The sequence below is a fragment of the Pan paniscus genome, chromosome 8 (genome assembly GCF_029289425.2).
Source record: "Pan paniscus chromosome 8, NHGRI_mPanPan1-v2.0_pri, whole genome shotgun sequence".
In the NCBI taxonomy this organism is placed as follows: domain Eukaryota; kingdom Metazoa; phylum Chordata; class Mammalia; order Primates; family Hominidae; genus Pan; species Pan paniscus.
The window spans coordinates 82020542-82043915 of record NC_073257.2 but is presented as its reverse complement, the minus strand read 5'-3'; the positions used below and the strand labels follow the sequence as shown (position 1 = coordinate 82043915).

At 52.0% G+C, this 23374-nt stretch overlaps 2 protein-coding genes across 2 annotated transcripts in view; both read right to left on the bottom strand.

Moving 5' to 3' along the window:
• LOC100973165 (collagen alpha-1(XIII) chain) overlaps nucleotides 1–16776 on the bottom strand; it is an 87173-nt gene extending 70397 nt beyond the window's left edge. The window contains exons 1-6 of the mRNA XM_008968922.4: nucleotides 16751–16776; nucleotides 13798–13833; nucleotides 10920–10946; nucleotides 8435–8485; nucleotides 1494–1529; nucleotides 678–704 (exon numbers count right to left, since the gene is read on the bottom strand). Of these exons, the coding sequence (XP_008967170.2) occupies nucleotides 678–704; nucleotides 1494–1529; nucleotides 8435–8485; nucleotides 10920–10946; nucleotides 13798–13812 (156 nt within the window). The 5' untranslated portion in view covers nucleotides 13813–13833; nucleotides 16751–16776. The remainder of the gene's footprint in view (nucleotides 1–677; nucleotides 705–1493; nucleotides 1530–8434; nucleotides 8486–10919; nucleotides 10947–13797; nucleotides 13834–16750) is intronic.
• Nucleotides 16777–19955: 3179 nt separating this feature from the next.
• The window catches only part of LOC129393219 (collagen alpha-1(XIII) chain-like), a 67111-nt gene continuing 63692 nt past the window's right edge, over nucleotides 19956–23374 (bottom strand). The window contains exon 3 of the mRNA XM_063607716.1: nucleotides 19956–21155. Within this exon, the coding sequence (XP_063463786.1) occupies nucleotides 20788–21155 (368 nt within the window). The 3' untranslated portion in view covers nucleotides 19956–20787. The remainder of the gene's footprint in view (nucleotides 21156–23374) is intronic.

The window sequence follows — 23374 nt, the reverse complement described above, 5'->3', positions numbered from 1 at the left end:
GGTCCCTCAACTGAGAGAGGCAAGTGGCGGGGCCAGGCGTGGCTGTGAGTGGGGCTGCATTCCGTCCACCCTGAGGGCTTTGGATGGGTCATGCTCCCTTCCAGCTGACTTGCTCCTAGGACTGGGGAGGGGACTCCTTTCTCCCATGAACATTTGTGTCAGGGAACCAAGTCCAAAGGATTGAAATGAACGAAGAGAGGAGCTATGGCGGGAAGCAGTCTCCACGTGGACTTGAGCACACGTGTGGGGTCTCAATCGGGGAGGGAGACCCTGACCTCGAGGACAGGGCCATGGGAGACACAGGTGCTGGGGAGCAGGGGCGAGCGTGTGCATGAGTGGCCAGGCTCTTCAGACCAGCTATTTGACCTCCGTACCCTCCACTCTCCTCACTGCCTCCTGATCTCACCCCCACCCCACCCAGAATCACCCATTCTAGGGATGGCTCTCGCCTGGACTTCGAAAGCCAAGCTCAGCAGCTGGGGACCTGTGCCCTGGGGAAGGCCACTGGGGTCAGGGGTGACTCAAATGGCCCCCTCCACTTCCCACTAGTGACAACCGTCAGCCCCAGGACTTTTCTTTCTAAGTAAAGCATTTTCCAAGGATTCAATGTCTTGCAGAATGACAAAGAGATCCAGGATCACTGACCTGCAGTGAGGGGAGAGAGCGGGTCCACTTACCGGTTTGCCGTCCAGCCCAATGGGACCCTGAAACCAGAAAGGCCAGATGTAAAGACTGAGCATCACAGGACTCCTGCCAAAGAGGCTGCCTGGGCAGTGGGGAAAAGCACAGATTCTGGATTCTGATAAGTTGGAGCTCAAGGCCCTGCTTGACCACGTACTTGTTAATGTGACTATGGGTGAGCCTAGGCCTCAACTTCCCATCCTGAAACGGGGTTGAGAATAATAGAATGTTGGATGCCAGGTGCACAGCGCAAGAGAGAACCCAATGGGTGGCCTCCCCATTAATGTCAAGGACCTCACCCTTGCCCTGAGTGCAGAGTAGGTGGTGTGTCCCTAGAAATCAGGGGCTGGCCTGCATTGAGTTTGGGAGAAAAGGGGAACTGCTCCCTCTGCTCTGCCTGTCAGAACCTGCCTTAGGCCCCATAGGCAGAGGTCAAGGACACCCAGATGGCCACCCCTCTGCCTCCCCCTCGCTGGATCTCCTCTCAAAGCTCAGGCACAGGCTGAGCTGCAGGGTGTTCTCCCACAGGGCATCGTCCATTCTATATTCCCAGGTCAATGCTGGGGCTTATCAGCCTGTGACTTCACTCACCTGGGGCCTGTCCTGCTGCCCCTTAATTTGTGTATTTGCTCCCCTGTATTTATTCCTTGCATCATGACCTGACTGCTGAGCTACTGTCCTGAGTTGGTGTCCATGAATGACCAAGGTTTGGGAGAGAAAGAGTGGAACCGGGGCTGACCTCAGATGAAGTTTAACCCAATCAGGCCTACAGACCACCTGGGACACAGCTAACTTCAGCCTTCTCCACTTACCGGAAATCCAGGGAAACCTCTAGTGCCTGGTTGACCCTGCGAAAAAAAAAAAACAAGAGACACATGAGATTGAGCAAGGAGGAGACAGGGCCAATCCCTAGGCCTCCAGTTCATCTTTGCTCCCATCCGTCTCACTTTGTGTGATCGTCCTTGGGGGACACTCACTGTGGTTAGTGGGTTGGGAGGGAAGATGGAGAAAGATGAAATGGAACATCATAGGAAATCTCCTACAGGGGCTGGGGGTGGGAAAGGAACAGGAAGGGCCCAGCATCCTCTGGGTCTACTTCTGGGAAGTGGCTCCTGGAGAGCTCCTCACCGCTGTGGATGCATGGCTTGTAAACAAACGCATGGGACAGTGGGGCCAGCGGAGACTCAGCCCGCAGCACATGGAACTCCTGGACTGCGATCCTCTAAGCCCTTTTTTATTTACACAGTCATTGCTCATGGCCACTTATCTAAGGATGGCTTGGATATCAGAACCTGACCTTCAAAATGTGTGTTTTCAGGCTAGACTAGTCAGATTTCTCCTGTTCCTCTCACCCTAGCCAGCAGGCTTCTCCTAGCAGTTGGGCAATCTCTGAGCATCCCCTAATCTTTGTGGGATGCAGAGCAATCTATGCCTATTTTCCTGGAGGTGCAGAGTGCAACATAAATAAATATTTAGGATGGAGACTAGAAGCAGGTTCACTGGCCACAGTGATTTATGATCCAGTGGTTTATGATCAAGATTCAGGACAAAGGGGATGTGATGAGATTAGAAGAAGCACAAGGCTGTGATGATGCAGGGCTGAGGAGGGATGGCCAGGTGGTCAGGGGTGATGGAGAGCTAAGAAACGTGAGTCTTGTCACTCTCCCTCTCAAGAACCAGCAAGGACTCCTTTCTACCATGTTCAAGGCCATCCCTCAATCCCATCCCCATCAACCATATTAGTTTCCTTTCCTGCCACATCTTTCCATCTATTCTATGCTCAGACACACTGGCTCACCCGCCGTTCACCACCAAACAAACATGCCCAGTTCTCAGCCTGGGGTCTCCTTTGGCTGACACAGCCAGAATCTCTTCCCAGGCGTGGGCTTTCTAGACTGGCAGACTAAATTCTAATCCTACCTCCGACTATGACTGTGTGACCCTCAGCAAGTTGTCTAACCTCCCAGAGCCTCAGTTTCCTCATCTATAGAATAGAGGTAACAGTATAACCTCATAGGATCATCAAATTACATTTAATTATGTTTGTAAAGCCTATTGAAATGGTAGCTGCCATCATCAGACACTTGTTGAACTGAACTGAACAGGGAAGCTCCAGAATAGAGCAAGATTGCTTTTGAGCCCAATATGTCTTGTGATCAATGAAAGTTTGTCCTTGTCAAGCAGCAGTTTTAGAATCAGATCCTCTCCAGAAGATTTCTCTGGATTCACATGCTATGACCCTAAAACATCTCCAGGCTGCTAGGGTCCTCCTTGAAGCCACGAATATAAGTGTCCAGTGGCCTGTGCTCAGGGAACACGTCAGCCGGGTAGGATGGGCACCCTGCCATCAGGGTGGGTGCGCTGGTTCAACAGGGAGTGAGTTGAAGTCTGCCGCAGGCTTAGGATGGGCTTGTGGCAGCCATCCAAAAGGGCACGAGGGAGGAGATCCCACTCATCTATCGGAAGGGCCCCTGGCTTTTCTCCTCTCAAGGATAAGTGATGCTAAGAATAAACCAAGGAGAAAACCCGGAAACCATACAATGTCATGTCTGAAGCCTCCCAGTGTAAACTTTCTGTAAACTACTCTGCACACCAAGAGGCCTGAAGAAAAGGTCAGGAGGAGAGGATTCCAAGAAACATCTTCCATCCCGCTAGGGACAATGTTTATGTGGTAGGGATAATCACACAGTTTGTTAATTACAGAGCCTGCCCTGGTAGCAGGATGCATGTCTCCAACCAGGATCAAATCCAGGGCTAACCAAGGCTTTTTCAGAGATCTGGGGAAGAATGTTGTCACGGACCAAGTGGAAACTGGGACACCACTTTCTGGAGAGGCTGGGCCTGGGAAAGGCATGTGGTGAGACTTGGAACTGCACTTTAATTTATGTCTCTTCAATTATATCCTGAGGTTAGACATCTCTTCCAATATTTCTCTGCCTGTTTCTTTACCAATGTTTTCTAGTAGGTTGTTTTTTTCCTGCTGATTTGAGTGAAGCACTTTGTCAAGAAAAATAACTCTTTGATAGTCATATTTGTCATGACTATTCTTTCTAATTTGGCATTTGTCATTTATTTTGTTTCTGGTGTGTTTTATATTTCTATAGACAAACTTAATCTTCTCCTATGGCTTTTGGGTTTTGTGTCATGTTTAAAAGGGCCTTCCCCAGTTTCAGAATTATAAAATGTTCACTCATGCTTTGTCCTTGTATTTTACAGTTTCAGGTTTTATATCTAAGTATTTCACTCGTTGGAATTTATTCCAATATAATGAATAAATTGGCTTTAATAATAAAAAAACCAAACAACTGTCTTTCATTTTACCTCTTACTAACTGGCTTATTGGTTGTCCCAGCATCATTTCTTGAACAATTGAGCTTTCTCGTCCTATTGTGAAATGAAGCCTTGATCATGTACCAGATTGACACATGCATTTGGCTTTATTCCTGGCCTCCCCATTCTGTTCTGTTCATGTGTTTACTTAGATTGTCCTGTTTTTGTAATACATTTTGATATCTAGTAGAATTTTGTTGGATTTCCAACCTCATAAAACATGCACAGGGATTAGGATCACATTAAATGTATACAAAATAGATGTATTTGTACATTAATTCATGGATTAATATTACATCCTTCTGAACAAGAACAAGGGAAATAAGCTTTACATTGATCTCTGAAATCTTCTCCCTTAATTCAAGGTCAGAGTGAAAAGGGAGCCGAAGGAGGTCCCCACTTCTGAAAGCAGACCCCTATGTCTACTCCTCCCTGTCTTTCTCCTACTTGCAAATACACAGACAGAAGGTTCTTGTTGGAAAAAGCCTACCAAGAAGTCTCCCTTCTCTTATTTGACCCTTGAGAGATGGTCAGTTGTGTCTCTGCCCAGGGGCAGCCTCATTCTGCCTCCCTCACCAACAAGACTCCTTGCCGGCAAATGTTTAACCATTAGCTGAGTAGGGGAGGGTGGAGAGGAGAGCCCTGCCTCATAGAGCATCTGCCAATGTCTGTGGTATAAATACACCCACCATAGCCGATTTCAAGCTACCAACATGAGGTCACTGAAAGCAGCTGGGAGGAGGTGAGGTGTGCATGGTCCACTCTTGCCAGCCGTCCAAGACAGCTCCAGCAGACCACATGCTCTGACCTCCAGCAGCAGATGACAGTTCCCATTGGACTTTACGGCATCTCTAACTCATCACACTCAAATTCAACTCATCTCCCCTGGCAAAATCTGCTCTTCCTTCTGGGAAAGAGTACTGTGTTACTCAAGTCAGAAATGTGGTGTCATCTTGAGTTCTTGCTTCTCCCTCAATCCTTATTTTTTATCATCACGAAATCCTTCAATTCCACCTCTAAAATAGCTTGCAAGTCTAGCCCTCCTGGCCAGCCCCACCGATTCTGCTCCAGTCCAGGCCTTGGTTGTTGCAAGTGCCTTCCAGCCAGCCTCCCACTGCAGTCTCTTCTAAACATGCTGCATGCTGGACCTTCTACAACCTTGTAAACTGCAAATCTGGTCATGTCCCACGTCAGCCTAACACAACCTACAGGCTCTTCACACCCTCAGGACAAAGCCCAACCCCTGACCATAATGTAAGGGCTTCTCATGGGTCCTTGACTGCAGTTATTATCCCCTCCTCCAGGAAGCCTTCCCTGCCTGCCCTCCTTCCACAAGGCTGGTGCCTCCTCCTTGTCCCACAGCTCTCTAACCATCCCCTGGCTTAGCACTTGCTGTCTGCATTGTCATGGATTATGTGATCACTGGTCTCACCCACTAGATCATGTGCCCAGAGGGCAAGCTGACAGAGGTCAGGTTTCTACGCAGCACCTAGCAGGCACTGGGCTCTTAACAAATATGAACGGAGTGAATTGAGACACACTCAGTAGGTGTGTCTACCTGGTGTGGGGTGGCTCCTAGTGGATGAGGACTGGAAGTTCAGATATCTCCTGGCCCCAGAAGAGAAGCTGGAGAGCTCAGAGAGGGAATGGGCACACTTTGAGGTAGGGCATTTCCTAGGACTGGCAGATCCTCTGCCCAGGGCCTGCTGGGCCAGCCAGCATCTTGGAGGTCCAGCCTCCCCCTCGATTTACTGAGCCTCCCTTAAAGTCAACATGCCCCAACACTGTATTCCAGCTCACTTCATTAGAAAGTGAACCCTCCTCCAAAGTGCTTGGAGGGTTCTCCCTTTGCTTGGACCATTTATCAAACTCCAAGAGGGGAGGCAGGTGGCCCCTAAGAGTGGCAAGGCTGGTTCTTATTAGCAGCATCTATGCTGGACCCTTCCTGGCTGAGTGGAAAGTCTCATGTTCTCCATCATCCCTGGCTGCCACCAAGGGTGCCCACTTGACCTCTACCCCTTAATGACAAATGGACCCTTTGTCTTCCCCCGTCCCTGCTCCCATTAGCTCAGGGCAGCTTCCTGGAAGGAGCTGAGGGGGCTGCCCGTGCTGTAGTGGGGACTCAGCAGGGATAGCTCGAGCCACTGGGTGATGGGGGCCAAAGTCAGAGGATGCTGGGCTTCGTTAAGACTCCTGGTATGATAAAACCTTTCCTGGTGCCAATGTCGGCACCCACCTGGAGGACTTTTTTCTCCTGAAGTAAATATCATTTTAAACGTAGCGTTTCAAACATGGAACAGGGTATTGAGGCAAGAATGCAGGCTTTGGGATGAGGATAACCTGGCCAAACCCAAGCTCCAGAACTTACTAGCTGGGTGACCACAGGCGAGTTAGGCAACTGTTCTCTCCTCTGTAAAATGGGCTGGTGGGGCCTGCCTCACAGCTGTGAAGGAGACCTATTATGTGACAGGTGCCTGGGAAACAGAAGCTGTCATTGCTACCTGAGCAGAAGGTGTTTTTCACTACTGGAGTCAAATCCAGTGCAGTAGATATGTTTCTGATTAGGTTATCCATGCTGGGCAGAGGCCGGGAGGAGCAGAGGCTCTACTGCCCTGAACACACCTACAGCAGTGGAGGTTTTCAAGAACTTTTTGGTAGCCTGTTGACATAATTTGCTGAAAGGGTGTGAGAGGACCAGCAGGATCCACACAATAGAACATCAGTAGCCAGACCAGAAGGCAGACAGAGATGGCAGCACAGGGTAGGGCCTGTATGCTGTGTTACTCCCCTGTCCTCCTAACACACCGGGCTCAGTCCTCGATGTTAGAACCTGGGAGCCTGTCTTCTGTTTCTATGACCTTCCCATCACCACCTTCATCAGGACCAATTTGGCCAGGGCATTGGTGCTGCACCTCCTCCAGGACACAGGAGGCTTGAAGCCCATCGGGGCAGCCACCGTGTGAGCCCAGGAGCACATGCGACAGTGACATCAGGCCTGGCCCGTCTATGACAGCAGCAGGAACCAGAAGCAGACTGGAGCCAGATGGTCTGGCTGAATGATCAGCTACCAGTGTAGCCACGTGCCAGCCCTATGGCTCTGGGCAAGTCACTCAGCCTCTCTGTGCCTCGGTTTCCTCATCTGTAAAATGGAGGTGATCACAGTCCCTATGTCATGGAGTCCTTGTGAGGATTAAGTGAGTGAATACGTGTAAAAGTCTTAAGATAAGACCACCACAGAGGAAGTGTTAAGCGTGGTCATTATGGTCTGAACCCAGAAGAAAACCTTGCTGTAAAGGCCATGCTACTCAGCCCAGGGCCACTCAAGTTCTGCCTCCGACCCAGCCCCTGACATGTCTGCCAGCCTGGCTCTCCTGCCCCTGCTCTCCTTCTCAAACTGGCTCTACCTTTCAGCTCCCTGCACTCGCCACAACCCCTCGCTTGGCTGTTCATCTCACTGCAGGCCCCCTCCCTTGGATGTAAGTTAGCCATTCGTTCTCTGGCCCCTCTCCCTCTGCTGTGGGTCTCAGTCTCCCAGAGGCTAGCCCTCTGCTCCCACCCCTCACTGAGCACGGGGGGTCAGGAAAAGTGCAGAAGGTGGAGCCGGCGGCCTGCTGCTGTGGTGAGGCTGGGGCTCCTCGGTTCTAATCCTGCCCAGCCTCTACATGGGAGGGCGCTCCCCCTCTCTGAGCCTCAGTTTCCCCTTCTGAGAGGGCTGTGTTAGACCATCCCTGGGATCCTTTCCACCCTGACGTGTGGTGATTTTATTAAAGCCCCGTGGTTCAGGGCTCTGGGAAAATAACAAGCCCTTCCTCCCACAGCCTCGATATCTTGCTGGCTTCATCACCCACACCCCTGTTTTGGTCCCTAAGGAAGCATATGTGAGGGGAGCCTCGCTGGTTTTCTCAAGCTCCCAGCCACGGGGTGGAGGGTGCTAGTGAACACACAGGACCCGGCACTGCACACAGAGGCATCTGTGAGGGTGAGTGTGGGCTGGCCCTCTGGCAAGACCAGTGGTGCGTGCCTGGGTCAGTGAACCCGGACTCGTATCTGCTCCATGGGCTTCCAGAAACAAAGGCTGGTTCCCGGGAAAGCCGGATCACCCCATCCGGAGGAGAGCGAGCCCTTTCTCCCTTCTGTCTGTAAACAGCAGGGCCCGCCTTGCAGCTGCTGTAGTTTCGTGGCTAGAGGGCAGGTCCCTCAGAACCCTCCCAAGGGACTGTAATTTAGGTATATTTAGCCAGGCCACTTTCCTTAACATCAACATCGGCACCCGAGGCCTGGTTGGGCTGACCACATCACATGCGGTGGCCTCCCCACCCAGGGGCACAGCCGCCCTCGCTGTCCCCTCATCCCCAGCCTAAAAGCCCTTTTCATCAACTCACCCATCCCCCCAACACCCCGAGGAAGAGCAAAAACAACTTACAGGGGGGCCGCGGGGACCAATGATGGACAGCCCAGCGTCTCCGGGGGAACCCTGCGGGGAGAGAGGAAAGGGGGAGAGGGAGCGAGGGGCAGGGAGGTATGGAGAAGAGGAGCGGGAAAGAGAGGAACCAAAGGGAAGGAGCTGGCAGGGGGCCCGGAGCAGGACGCCGGCCCCATGGGACAGGAGAGGGATGCCAGGGGACGTGGAGGGCCACGAGGGGATCAGCAGAGTCAACACAGAGGGCACAGGGGCAAGGAGGGAGCATTCAGAACGGGTTGGGAAGGGCAGGTAGTAGGGGGAAGCAGCAGGAGGGAAAGGAGAAGAGGTGTCAGTGAGAACACAGGACATGGGGTTCCGGGGAGACAGGGTGGTGGGACCCCAGGCCGGGGAAGCGAGAAGAACAGGATCCATTGGAGTGGCGGGAAACAGGGAGACACAGGGAGAGAGGGGAGACTTAGCAAGGCTGCCCAGGCCTGAGTCTCTCCCCGGCCCAGCCCAGGATGCTTTCCAGCTCCCCCTCTGCAAATACCCATCTGGCCACACACCCTGCAACTGCTGAACAGTGACCTGCCCGAGAATGGGGCTGTGAAAACAGAGGAGGGGGACACGAGCAACATGCGTGCTGTGTGAACTCAGCATCCCTGACCCTGAAAGGTTGAGCTGCCTCAAATTCCCTAGTCCCGCTTTCAGAATGACATGGAGGGGTGAAGGCCAGGGCAGAATGTCAGCTCTGAGAGGAAGGCAGATGCTGCTGAATGATGAGCTCAAAGTGCTGTCAAGGGTGGCTGAGCTAGCTAGACAAGTGCCATGTGTGCGTGTGTGTGTCCCTAAGTTCAAGGTCCTACTCTGCCAGGAAAAGTCACAAAACCTCTCTGAGCCCACATACCTCCTCTGTGAACAGGAATGCTGAGAGCGGCTCTGTTGCCCTTACGGGAAACGCATTTTGGAAAATGTCATACCTTACAGGCAGGCGAGGGATGATTTCAAGTTAGTAACTGTTTATGTCATGGCAATGATACAATAATTTTTATACAAGGTGGTGTAGTGTCATGGTTAAGAGCCAGAATGCTTGGGTCTGAAGACCAGCTCTGCTGCCCACCAGCTGTGTGACCTTGGGCAAGTGACTTAATGTCCCCGTGCCTGTCTTCTCATCTGTAAGGATACAGATAGCGCCTGTCTCATAGGGTGGATGTGAAGATGTCATGTGATAATGTAAAGTACTTAAAACAATGCCTGGTCCATGGAAGGGGTCATGTGTCTTTCTCCTAGGCAGTTTAGCCTCATGCCAATGTGGAGCTGACAGTCTAGTTCCAATATGAGGACAGAATAGCATGGTAGCTAGGAGCCCCAGCCTTGGAGTCAGACACACTGGGGCACCTCTCCATCTCTGTCACATTCTAGCTGTGTGACCCGGGGCATGTGACTTGGCCTCTCTGTGCCTCGTGTAAATGAGAATATTAAAGCTTCCCTGAAAAGGTTATGTCAGTGCTAGTTGGGAAAACAGACAAAATACTTAAACCTGCACCTGACACAATTTGTGTTTAATACATGGCAACTGTATTATAATTGTTGAGATTGTTATTTTGGAGATGGGAAACTATTGCAGAAATACTGCATTACAGACAGGGAAGTACAGAGCCGGGCACCGGGAGGTCTGGCTTGGAGCCCCTGCTCATCACTATTGCTGTGCCATCTTGGGCCAGCCCTGCTCCTTCCTTGGGCATCAGATGAGTTTCCTCATCTGCAGAGTGAACTCTTTAGAAGTGTTGTGCTTGGCCAGGCATGGTGGCTCACACCTGTAATCCCAGCACTTTGGGAGGACAAGTGGGCGGATCACCTGAGGTCAGGAATTCGAGACCAGCCTGGCCAACATGGTAAAACCCTGTCTCTACTAAAACTGCAAAAATTAGCTGGGTGTGGTGGCACAGGCCTATAATCCCAGCTACTCGGGAGGCTGAGGTAGGAGAATTGCTTGAACCCAGGAGACGGAGGTTGCAGTGAGCCGAGATCTCGCCACTGCACTCCAGCCTGGGTGACAGAGCGAGACTCAATCTCAAAAAAAAGAAGTGTTGCTCTCAGAAATCTCTCAAGAACCCCCCAGGGCTGATGTTCCAGGATGGCTTCTGGATTTCTGACTTCCCAGGGGGGCTCTATTCCATAGCCTCGGGGGTCCCCCTGGGCAGTTCCAGCTACACAAAATAGCGATTGGCCAGAGCGATGAGGCCTCATGCTGTCAGGGCAGGGCAAGGCAGGGAAGACCTCCTCAGCTGGGAAAGCTGGGACCGCCGCCCAGGAATCCCAAGACTGCTGCCCGATGTTATGGAAGCTGTTAGGAAACGGGGCCGTGAGAGGCAGTGAGGGCAGCAGGCCCAGCCAGCATCCTCTGCTGGGGCTTTCATTGGGGGGAGGGCTGAGAGCCTCCCATCAAGAGTCCACCTGGAGGAGGAGGCTGGGTGCAGGGCAGAAGGGGAAAGTGTGGACTCACCTTCTCGCCTGGTTGGCCCTTTACTCCCTGGGGCAGCCACATGCAACACAGGGTGCAGGAAGGGAAAGGGGGGGAGAGAAAAAAGAGGGGATGAGAAAGAGGCACCCACACGAGAATCCATGTTCATAGCACAACAACCAAACAGAAGAAATCACTGTGAAATAAGAAACAAAGCAAAACACAGATGCTGACACATGGCAGGTCCACGTCCAACAAGCACAGCATGTGGCATGTGGAAGGCGCTGCTGCAATGTGCAGCTGCTCCAGATAACTGAGAAACAGTGGCTGGGGCTGTAAGAGGCCCTCTTGAGGCACGTACATGTGTGTGTGTGTGTGTGTGTGTGTGTGTGTGTGTGTGTGTGTGTGACAGAGAGAGAGAGAGAGAAAGCCAGACAATGGGAGAGAGACAGAGATAGAGAAAAGAGAACAAGATCCCACCTAAGTCAGGAAATCCTCCCCAGAAGCCACGGCCCCAGCTGGCCAGGACACTCTGAGGTTGGGGTGGGGATCGGGGGAATTGCCCCAGGACTGTGTTGTGGTGCTGGTGTCTAGGAGGTTTGCAGGTCCAGCTGAACACCAAGAACAAAGCTTTGCCAAGCTAGACAAGCCTGGAGTCCTTGGACCTGGCCGGGCAAGGTGGAGGGAGGGGGCGTGGAGAATCACAGGAGGCCAGAAGGCAGGACACACACCTCTGGAAGAATGGAGCACGGGTCAGTGATGCAGAGGAGGCTGGTTAGGCGGCCAAGGGTCCCTTGTAACAACAGTGACCAGTAGATGGACAGTCCCAATCCACCCTGCTCTGGACAGGCCAGTGGGGCCACTTCTGGTCAACCCCAGGGATGACCCAGGCATGTCACACCTACTGGCCACCTCACTGCTTATCAGGTGGCTCATGCCAGGACCCCTAATGGGCAGCCAAATGGGCCCATTGTCTCATTTAAAATAGCACCAGCAGCCAGAGTAACTTGAAAATAGACCTGCTAAGAAGGAAGTAGGGAGACCTCCTGCAGCTCCCCTCCTTCTACCCCCACTGCTATGGGAGGGAAGTGTGGACACTTCCTGGGGGGAGGTGTCCACAGGGCCCAAGAAGGAGGACAGGACGGACAGGACGGGAAGGCCCAGAGCTGCCACTTTGCATTTTGCAGCCTTCCCTGTGGGCCTGTCTCTGCACTCAGGGGAGAGGCTCCTGAAGCTTCCCTGGGAGCAGGGACTTTGGGGTCCCACAGTTGGCTTGGGCACAAAACCCAACTCCACCCTATTTTGGGTGCAGTGAGTCTCAACATCTTCATTTGGAAGACAGGGGCTCAGAGGGCTATGGGAACGCAGGTGACTGGCTCAGGTCCACATGCGCAGGCCCTTGGGAAAGGATGGTTGAATCACGTTTCCCTGCTCTGTACAGAGCCTGTGACGGCTTGGGAGGACTCAGGATCTGGAGTTAGAGAACGGAAGAAAACAGACAGGGCCGGGCAGCAATTCCACCGTGCTCTGCTCTGGGAAGTGGTGGGAGAGCTTCTCGTGGGGCAGCCCAGGGCTCCCAGCCTGCATGCCTCCAGAGACAGGCCTTGGGTGGGCGCTGGGGAGAGCAAAGCTCTGTGACATGGAACACTTGCCCTGAACTCTGAAATATCCCAGGCCTCTGGGGCTTCATTCTAAGGATCAGACCCTCCTCAGAGCTGCAAGGCCAGTGGGGGTAGGTGGTTAGTGGGGAGTAGTAATATTGTCAGGATCAAGAGCGCAGGTTTGGAGTTGGGCTGTCTGGGTTCAGATTTCTGCTCAGCCACTTCCTGACTGTGCGACCTTGGGAAGGACAGTTAGCTTCTGAGCCTCGGTTTTCTCATCGGAAAAGTAGGGGTGGAAACCGTGTCTACCTCATGCAGTTCTTGTGAAGTCTGAGTAAGCTAACGTAAGGCTCTTAGCACAACGCCAGCAAGCAGTTAGCACTAGCAAGGGTCAGCTATCATTTGGATGCCTTTTCTCAACCTCTGAGCACCGGCAGACTCACACCAGGCAAGCAAATTCACACAAGGATGCTACACCCACTCCTACAGCCAATCCCATGAGATTCTGAGGCAAAGCTGAGAATGACATGGGGGTGGTCAGGGGTCCTGGGGAGCCAGGCGAGGCAGAGGTTGATGGGAAGTTAGGAGTCACATGGGGAGAGTGGCTGAGGCCACTGTCCCAGCCCAGGCTGGGGAGTGGTGAGGGTGGGGCATGGCCATCACTGCCTTAGACTACTGCCTTTATAGCCCTTTGTAGACACTCAGGAACTGAGGCTGGCCTTCCCATTTCTGGGAAACACCCCCTCCATCAAACGTTCTCATCTCCCCTTCTCTATCTTCACTTTCCAGCAAGAAACAGGAATGTTTTAACTCTCAGCCTCCTCGTGAGGACTTGGAGGTGCCACCTGAGACCAAGCCCTGTCTTCACCATCTCTTAGTGCATCTCTGTCTGCAGAGAAGGCCCCTGGGAACCCTGGCTCCACCGAGGGGTGGTTGCAGGAGCAGCTGTGAATCTAAGGGTGAGCTGCCAGCTTTGGGGGGCGGAGTGGCAGTCCTCCCAATGTCGAGGCTCAGTTTGTTCCTGCCGTTCCCAGCAGGTGACTGGCAAAGGGCTTTGTTCATGCAACTTTATTGGGTTTTTCCTTTGCTGTGGCAGCTCTCTGGAGAGTAGTGCCATACTGTGAGGTCTGAAGGACCGGAATACAACTTCCCTTCTCCTTTCTTGTCCCTCCCTAAAGCACACTGGGGCCTGGGGAAGGGAAAGTGCTGACCCCCTCCTTGGGCCTGGGGTAGACAGCACATTGCCATGGTTTAGAGGACAGGCCAGCATGGAGAAGCAAGCAATGGCCACCTGAGCAGGTGCAAACGGGCCAACTCACCACACGTCCAGGCATCCCAATGGCACCTTTGTCCCCCTGATGATGAAGGAGGCAGAAACAGTCAGATGTGGTTGGAACCAGGCTAGCATGTGAAGGACCCTATAGGCAAACTGTGCACCTGATTTAGGGCACAGCTAACCCAGTTTGCAGCGGGGACGACATCCCGTATGATGCCCAAGCATCATGTAGCTACACTCCCTATGCAGCTCCCAAGGACTATTCAGCAAGCAGCCACTGCTATGGCTATGTGTACTTAGGCATGAGTGTTGTGGAAAGAGCACGGAAGGAGGAGTCTGGTCCCAGCCTGGGCCTCAGTTTCCCTATGCCTTTCCAAGGCCCTTGCTCCCTTAGACTTCACTGTTGCATCAATTCCAGCCATGGCCAGGATGTGCCTCATCTTTATCAAACACAACTTCAAGGCACAGAGCAGGGTGACTGGCAGCTCCCATGTGACAGATGGGTGAATCACTTTCCTCGGTCTGTCTCTGCCAGAGCTGGAGAGCAGTGCTCCTCCCAGCCCCTGGTTTGAGAAAGCAACCTCTGGAGTCTTTCTCCACTCCTCCCTCCTCTCGGCCACCTCCAGTACTGACAGGAAGGACCACGAGCCACGTGGATTCAGCCGAATCACGAGTTGCAGATGCTCCAAGGGAAATGCTTTGTTTTGTAGCCAGGGGTTACATCTCACTCTGGAAATCTGCTTATTAAGTTTTGTTCCTCCCCCTTTTGGTAGAAAATATTTTTTTGCCATCATATGCATGCAGACATCATAAAACCTGGGGTGGGGCCTAGAGTTTGCTAGGAGCCTGGAAGGATGGAAAGCAATAGGGTGCGGAGAATCAGGTGGTTTGTCCAGCCTGCTGGACAGGAGGGGACTGCATGGGCATTTCTCGGGTGACTCTGCGTCTGCTAACCCCACTGAGGCACAATGCCTTGAGGAACAATGAGCATCCACCATGTATGTGGGGCACACCAGAGAGAAGCAACTATTTCTGAAATTAGGCTCTTAAAATTAACACATAAGGTCAAGACCAACGGTGGCTTTGAGTAAAATGTTTCACTTTTGCTAAAGAATGGCAGGGTAGCTGTGCAGATTAGAAGCACTGACTCTTCCCTTAACCTTTCTGAGCATCAGTTCTGTGGATTGGGGGTGATAAGAGCTTCTTTCTCATGGGGTTGCTGGGAGGATGCCACATGATGCTGTCTCTGAGAAGCATGTGGCCAGTGCCTGGCCTTTGATGTTGAATAAATGGCATCTGCTTGTGTAAAGCCTAGCACAGCCGTGGGCAGGTGAATTTCATCAGCATGTTTGTACTCCACACCTTTTGCTTTGTACACCAGGGGCTCACATCCACAGTCTTTTTGAGTGTTACTCCTAGGACCCTTCATACGGAAGCATCAACAAGACCATGACCCGTGGATCCGAAATTGGCTCTGCCTGCGAAGGACCCCAGGCCAGGGCGGGTCGTCGGCTGTGGCAGCCCCACGGTCCACTCACTCTTGGGCTTTTGAATGATATTTCAGGTTGTGTGTTTTGGTTTCTTTTTCATTTCTTTTTTAAAACTAATGCTCTTTGCAGTCCTGGCCATAAAATGCTTGGGTTAGGGATGGGTGTGGAATGGCCAGGGACTGGAAACTATGTGCAGCAGCCCCTGCTCTGTCAATTGCCCCCTAAATGCTTTTTAAAGGTGGATGTTGTAAGAAAAAAACAAAGTCTGCCCACATTCCCCTCGGTCATCTGATGTTTCCCCTCCTTGGATTTCATGGGACCGATTCACCCGTCCTCCTTTGTGCTGGGGCTCTTACTGGGAGAGTTTCCATTTGCAAGTCTGAACATTCCCCCACATGCATTTCATTAAGAAAGCCACTGCTAGGCATGAATTTTAGAAGCTGTTGGATTAGTTCAAAGGTTACAGTATAATCCATGTCTAAAAGGGGAGTCATTAGGTAAGAGGGAGGAACATAAGGGTCTGGAATCTCATGGATGTGGCCTTTGGTACAGGGAGACAGGGCAGACTGGTGCCAGCCTCAGGCCAGGGTGCTCTCCATACCCGATTCCGGCCCCCTGACCGGCTGCAGCATCTTACCTGGGTCACTCCACATCTGAGGGCCCATGGTACACATACCCGGTACGCATACCCACTACTCAACTCATCCATGCCCCAGGCTAGACTCCACAGAGCAATGTCTTAAAAGACTTTAAAGGTGGATTTTGAAGGTGGAGCACAGACCACAAGCAACAGCAGTATGGAATGGTGTGTGATGATACGGGCCTCTAACAGGTCCCCACCTGAAGCTTGGACAGATGGACAAACTATTTTACCTTCCTGACTCTCATGTATAAAACAGGTTTATAATCATACCCATTTCACTGAGGTGTTGAACAAGCTGAATGTGTGAAAGGTGATAAATGCAGTACCTGGCTTCTCTTACAGTTTCAATAAGAGATGGCTATCTTTTTTGTCCCAGAGTCCCCATGGTTACTTGGCACAGCCTCTCTAGAATTGGGACATGGTAATTGAGGGAAAACAAAGTTTTTGAGTCCGCTCTCTTATCAGCAGGCATAGAAGGAACAGTGGTTTGAATGTCAGCTGGTATGCAGGGGGATAGTCAGTGTGCCAGTGGGCTGCCCATCCGTGCAGCTGCTCATGGTAGGGTCATCAGTCTGGAAGTCAGCTGCAGCTTTGGAAGGATCTGCATGCTGTAATCTGTCTGCCTGGGGCAAAGGCGCACCAAGGGCTGTAGCTAAAGATGCCCCAGCAGGGTCCTCTCTAGATCTCAAAGGAGGAAGGAGCTGAGGTGACTTCACCCTAAGCTATAGATCAGGGACTCTGGAGAGTGGCCTGTCACCCAGATACACCTGGAGAAAAACCAGCCACCTAACCTAGCCAGTCCTCAGACTGAGAAAGAGCACGTAAAAGAGATGCAAAGGAAAGAAGAAACAAAAATGACTTACTGGGAGTCCGGGTCTTCCAGTGGGACCCTGAAATGAAGAGTGACGTTTACATAGGTCAGGCAGGTATCGTAACACCTAACTGTTGAACACTGTCCCAACCGGCTGTGTGACCTTGGCATGCCACTTGGGTAAGCCTTTGTTATTTTATGAACAAAACGAAGGGGGAGCCTTGATCGCTAAGGCTTATAAAGCTTCCTTCCAGTTCTGGCTCTGAAGAAAGCCCACCTGTGTTCACCTCTTGGCTCTGCCACTTACTACTTGGGTAACCTTCAGCAAGTGTCTTGGTCTCTCTGTGCCTCAGTGTTTTCATCTTGAAAATGGAAGAATAATCATTACCTATCTGTTAGGATCAAATGAGAGAATGGATGTAAAGCACTGAGCACAGCGGCTGGCATATAGCAAATCCTAAATAAATGCAGCTATTACTATGATTATTAGAAGAGAGGAGGACTGGCCAGAGACGGGCATGGGGCTGGCCTTGGTTTCTCCCTCCAGAGACCCTGCTGTCACATACAGTTTCTCTCCTTCCAGACATCCCACTGTTCCCATAAACCAAAGGCAGAACCAGGAGTAGGTCTTGGGGTGTTCCCTGGGAGACAAGTCCATCCCTGCAGGGCTGCTGAGAAAAGTTCAGGCAGCACCAGGAGTAAGTCACCCCTTCTAACGTTTGTTCCTGAGGACATCCCATCAATGGTGGTGCAGTGACACCCGCCAGTCGGTGGGGAGTCCTTGGGGAATGTGGGGCTACAGCGTTCATGGGGACAGGACTAGTTGCCATCCCGCCATGTTGTTGGTTTTGTCCCATAGCACTAAAATGTGAGCTCCTGAGGTAGGGACTTTCCTGTTTCATTCATGAATGTGTCCCCAGTGCCTCAGCAATGTGGACCTCTCAGTAATCCTCAAGACACATTTACGAATGAATGAATCTGCCTGCGGATACCAGGAACCTGGCAACACTCCTGCTTTCCCAGGCCCCCACAAGGACAGCCCAGGCACTGCGTCCCTTAAACCAGAGCTTTAGTGCTCAACCAATGCCCTCTTCCTCTTGCTTCTAAACTTCCTGTCCTCTAATGTCACAGAGTGGGCTGAGAAGTGGGGCAGTGACCTTCCATCCCAGGGAAGGGAACGCGCCAGGGTGAGGAGGGTCCATCCTCATGCAGTGGGTCTACTCTGAATAGGAACAGAAGGGGCAATTTGCTTACTGTGTCCTTACAACCGACATCATCCACATCGTGCCACCCTTACGAGGACACATGAGGGAAACTTATTTCAGGCCCCATTCTCAGGAAAAACTGTGCTTCGCCCAAGCATCAGGCGCGCTCCTACCTCACTGCAGCCCGACCCTTGCCAAAGCTCTGCTTTCCTCTTTGCTCTGACCACCGAGAAGCTCAGAGCCAAGCGTGTGGCTCATCTGCACAGGATGTTGCAGTGCCATGGCTCTGGATTCCCTTTGCTTTCCTGCCTCTGTTCTCCACCCCTCACCTTCTGTTTCCTTATGTAGCTTGTCAATCCCCCTAAAATGTTTCTTGGAATGAGATGGGGTAGAAATAAATAAAACAATAAAATTCATTAATAAAAATTCACAAAATCATAATTTCTTCCTTAAAATGTAAGGTTTACCCAGCCACTTGGGAGACTGAGGCAGGAGGATGGCTTGAAGTCAGGAGTTCATGACCAGCCTGGGCAACATAGCAAAACCCCGTCTCTAAAAAAAAAAAAAAATTAAAAAAATTAGCCAGGTGTGGGGGCATACGCCTGTAGTCCTAGCTACTTGGGAGGCTGAGGCAGGAGGGCCACTTGAGCCCATGAGATTGAGGCTTCAGTGAGCTTTGATCGCACCACTGCTCCCCAGCCTGGGTGAGAGAGTGAGACCCTGCCTCTCACTCTCTCACCCAAAAAAGTTTTTTCTTTTCTTTTCTAAAAAAGAAAAAAAAAATTAAAGGTTTGCAAAAAACCTTTGGGCATCATCTAGGGAAGCCTTATGCTTTTAGGATTAAATGAATGAGTATATCCTAAGTAAAAAAATATATATATACAGTACACACACATACACACATATACCTTACAACATCCATATGAAGCAGACACCATTACTGTTCTAATTTTACAGATGAGGGGACTGAGGCAGAGAGAGGTTAAGTGACTTGCTAAGGTTACACAGCAAAAAGTGGCAGTGCCAGGATTTGATTGCAGTTGGTCTGGCCCCAGAGCCCATGCTCATAATCACTATGTTACACTGCCTCCATAAAAACATAACAGTGTCTAACAGACAGTAAGTGTTAGCTACTATTTCAGCAAGGATCATATTCAGCAAGGCCTGGCAGCTGCTGGCAAATATTTCCCTATATTCCTTCAGAGAAAGATACATCCCTACTTCCCTTGGTCATCTGTTTTCAGTCTCATAGTTCCCAGTATTAGGAAATTCTCCCTTAAATCGAATCCAGGGATGGCCAATAGATAGCTTGAGCACTGACGCCAATGGATTGGGAGTAACTGACTAATGCATTATGTTAAAAAGCCTCCTAATTGATTAGCAATGTCTGCCAGGGGCATGATGGGTGGGGCAGTGGTAGCTGAAAATTTGCTTCCACCTAAATGGTTCCTGCTGCAGCTTTAATCCATCCTGCACAGTTGTGTTCTTCAGGCACTGGCCGACCTTGTGCCCACAGAAATCTGGGTCTTCCTGTTGGAGGACAGAGCCAGCCCCCAGGATACACCCAGACGGCATCAGACAGGCATCTCAGAGCCCCTCTCTCTGGCCACCAGCATTCTTCTTTTTCAGGAAGCAGAGATAACAGGGCTGAGGAGGTGATTCCTGCCCAGGCCAGCTTCCCATTTCCTCCTCCTCCTGCCTTGTGGTTTCAGCCAGCACTGGGCAAAGGTTCAGGGCTCCTCTTCTGAGCTGGGCTCAGAATGTGGGGAAAGCTACCTGGGCCTTTCTTCTTCACTCTATGGGCAGAGACTGAGTGAAGACTCATCCCCTCCACCTCATGGGCTCCTTCAGCACAGACCCAAAGGGGTCTGGGAACAGTCCCTGGGTCGGGCCAGCACAAACTCTCAGAATGCAAAATTCCTACTGAGGAAAGGACCCTCAAGTCAGGCAGGGACTCAGAGCTGTCCTGGCATCCTGGCCCTGGGGGTGAGGTGTGTGCAGGAGGCTGCAGCATCCTGCCCCTGGGGGTGAGGTGTGTGCAGGAGGCCCCAAGGCAGGGTGGGGGCAGTTGAGGGCTCTTGTGGCTTCCTCAGAATGAGACAGGGAAAAGCAGCACATTTCCCACAGGTGAAAGCTCTATATGGCAGAGTTTATTTTGGAAGATGGATGATAGGAATTAAGATCTGACGCACCAAACGTGCCATAATAAATTATCCTTCCTTTCAAGTAATGACATGACAGGTCCTGCCTCACTGTGATGTGTCAGGGGCCATGGGATCCTCAGTGTGGGTGCAAGGGCCTTTCAGGGCACAAATGGAGTCTTCAATAATGGCCTTTACTAAAAATGAAGCAGGCGGCTCCCACAGGTACACATCAAGAGGAAAACAACTATGGAAATGACTTCTCCAAGGAAGGGATGATGATAGGGTTGATTTCAGCAACCTTGAGAAAGATCTGATGCAAGGGCTAGGCCCTTTCAGTTCCTATCTCCAGCTCCCCCAGCGCCCTCTGGTCTTTTGTTGGGATATCAAAGGCAGGTGCTCCTGTTCTCTGGATCCATTACTTGAGGGAGGCAGTCTCCTTGGGCTCTTCTCAGGTTCTCTGGAAGTGGCTCCACTCCCCGCCCCACCCTGGGCTTCCTAGCAAGGCCAGGAAGGAGTGCGGCATGATGCCTATAATTTATGTGCTGTCTCCCAGTCTAACCGGCTGACACCACTCTCTCTTACATAACCATTGCCATCACCACCACCACCTGCCCAAAGTGGCCAGAATGGAGCTGCCCCACTCAGGGGTGTGTATGTGAGTCCCCTGGAGCAGACCATGCTTGCAGCCAGCTCGATGACCTGTTTTCTGAGACCTTTCAAGGGACAGAACTGAGGAGAGATTATTTCTTTTCTTCTAATACCAGGTGCTTTTTTTTTTTTTTTTTTGACTCCAATAGCTTCTTTGGGGACAAAGGAACTGAGCTAATTAGAGGGAAAGCCACTCTTTCATATTGAAATTTGGGGCCTGCTTTGCCCTGGGGGCAGCCATTGTCTTGCCCTGGAGGGGTGCAGAGGTGGGTGAAAAGCAAAATGGTAGCCTCCTCCCCACAAGAGGCATTCTGGAGGGACCCCTCAGGAGCCTGCATAGGCCCCCCACAAGACAGCAGGGGCCCAGCTTTCAGTGCCCCCACCCAGAACCCCATTACCAGCAGGTGACACAGGCCTTTCAGATGCATGAGACCCTCGGCTTGAGTACTTACAGGAGGTCCTGAAAGAGAGAGAGAAAATGCCTGGGTCAGTGTCATTGCTGTAGGGGGCGGTGGGGAGGCCGCCTTGGAAGCAGTGTCCAGGGATTCATCAGCGGAGGGGTTTCCATCTGGTCTTCGAAGTTTGTCTTTTCCTGGCCCACTTTCACCAATATAATCTCTTCCCCCTTTATTTCATCTCCATATTTTCATAATTGGATGAGAAATCCAGAGGTCTGGGCCCCAGGCTCAGCCCTGCTGGGGACCTGCCGGTGGCCCTTCTGCCTCAGCTTCCCACCCCACAAAACGGGCTCTACGGGACCTGCCTGAACTTGTGTACAAGGCTGCTTTGCAGAACACGGGACAGTGGGCACCGAGGCACACTGAGAAAGGCGGAAATAACAGATCCTGTAGAGATGAGGATCATTAGCATGCCCGTGTCCTCACTGTGCACGTCAGGGAGGGCCAGCAGGCAGGCAGGGGCGGGCGTGGATGGCCACTCTGCACCCTGCCTGAGGCCCATTGGCCCGTCCTAGTTTCTGTTTAGCAGTGAGTTAGGCACTTCACCCCTCCGGGGTCTGCCACCCACAGCCTCTTTCTCAAAGCCCCCTCTCGGGCTCCGGCCCCACCCTCCTCCATGCCTCTCTCTGTTCCTTTCTCTTTCTGGTGTCCACTCCCCACCTCCCTCCCACGGCCGCAGCAGCAGCCCTATCTCATTACTGGCAACAGCCAAGAATGACAAATTCAAGTGTTCCGAGAGGGAGAAAAAAGGAATAGGGGTGGGGAGCGGGAGGGAAGGTTTAGAAAAGCAGTCCCAGAAAGATAGGGAAGGAAAGGCACTTCTGCGGAACATGAGCCACGAAACCCCACCCTCCCGGTGATTCCCAGCTGGGCCTGGTGTGTCTGCCCGGCCCCTAGTGCCCTGGCCACGTTAACTCAGCTGCGACTCCTGTTGCTTCTTTTATGCTCGGCCAATAAAGGCTCCTATGTTTCCCCGTGCTCCTCCCATTCCCAGAGCCGGCTTCCTTCTCTCCTCCTTTATCTGTCGGCTTCTCTGCCCTGGTCACCATCCAGGAGGAAACAGCCTCTTTCATGCTGGCCTCTGTCAAGCCATCACGTTAAGGAGGAACACAATGTTTTAGATTAAAAGCAACAGAAAAAGTCAAGAGGTGTAGAGCCTGGGTGAGCAAGCCCCAGGCCCGGGCCTTGCATGCAGGGCCCAGAACAAGCGGGAGGGAGCACAGAGCAGGGGGAGCATCTGGGAGCCATTAGGCTGAGTGGCAGAGGAATGTCACCCAGAATCTGAAAATATCCCCTGAGCGCAGCCTGCCAGAGGGGCCAGCTTAGCTGGGAAATCTGTGCCTCCTGGCTGGGGGAGATGTCCTCTGCATGAGAAGCAGGCTGGTGACAAAATTCAGCCTGTGGCAATTTTGGGATGCTTCAGCCACATGGAGGGCAGATGCCTTGCGCCTGCCAGGCCTGACGGGGCCCTGGCTCCCACTGTGGCAGGCTCTGGTGAGGCCCCCAGTGACACAGGCTAGAGCTCTGAGATGTCCCCAGTGACACAGACTGGAGCTCTGAGGGCAGCCCGGCCTGTTGTTAGCACTCTCGGCTGCATAGGTGTCACCAGATGCAGCCAGGTAGCTGGCACAAGACTCAAGGCTCAGCTGGGTAGCAGGAGGAGCAGTTTGCTGGGTCCACCCCTGGAGGATATAAATTCTACTGAAGATTTTGAGGGTTTTTACATCACCACCACTGCCACCACCATTGTCACTGCATACACCTCTATGGTCCTTATTAGGTGCCAGGCACAATTCGAGGGGTTTTCCATTATGCAATAGGTTCTATCATTCCCGCCTTGCGGATGAAGAAACTGAGGCATGGGAAGGTTGAGTGACTCCCCAGGGCCGTGCAGCTAGTAAATGGTAGAGCTCTGGACCCTTCTCTACAGTGCCTCTGTCTCTGTCTCTCATTCAGAAAGCAACCTATCTCCGACCCTGCAATTGCCTGCAGACCAAGTCCTCTCCAGACCTGCCCCTGGGATGCCTGTTATGGCCAGCCTCCAGCCCCCTTCTCTAGACTCAACCCTCTCATCTGTCTTTTACAGGCACCTTTGTCTTATGCAAGGGAATTTGGCTCTTCCAAGCTCAGCCAGGCTGCCACTCCCCATACCTGTCCCCTACAGGGATTTCAGAAACAGGAAAATCCTCTTTGTGAGCTAATGCTGTGCCATAGAAGGGGA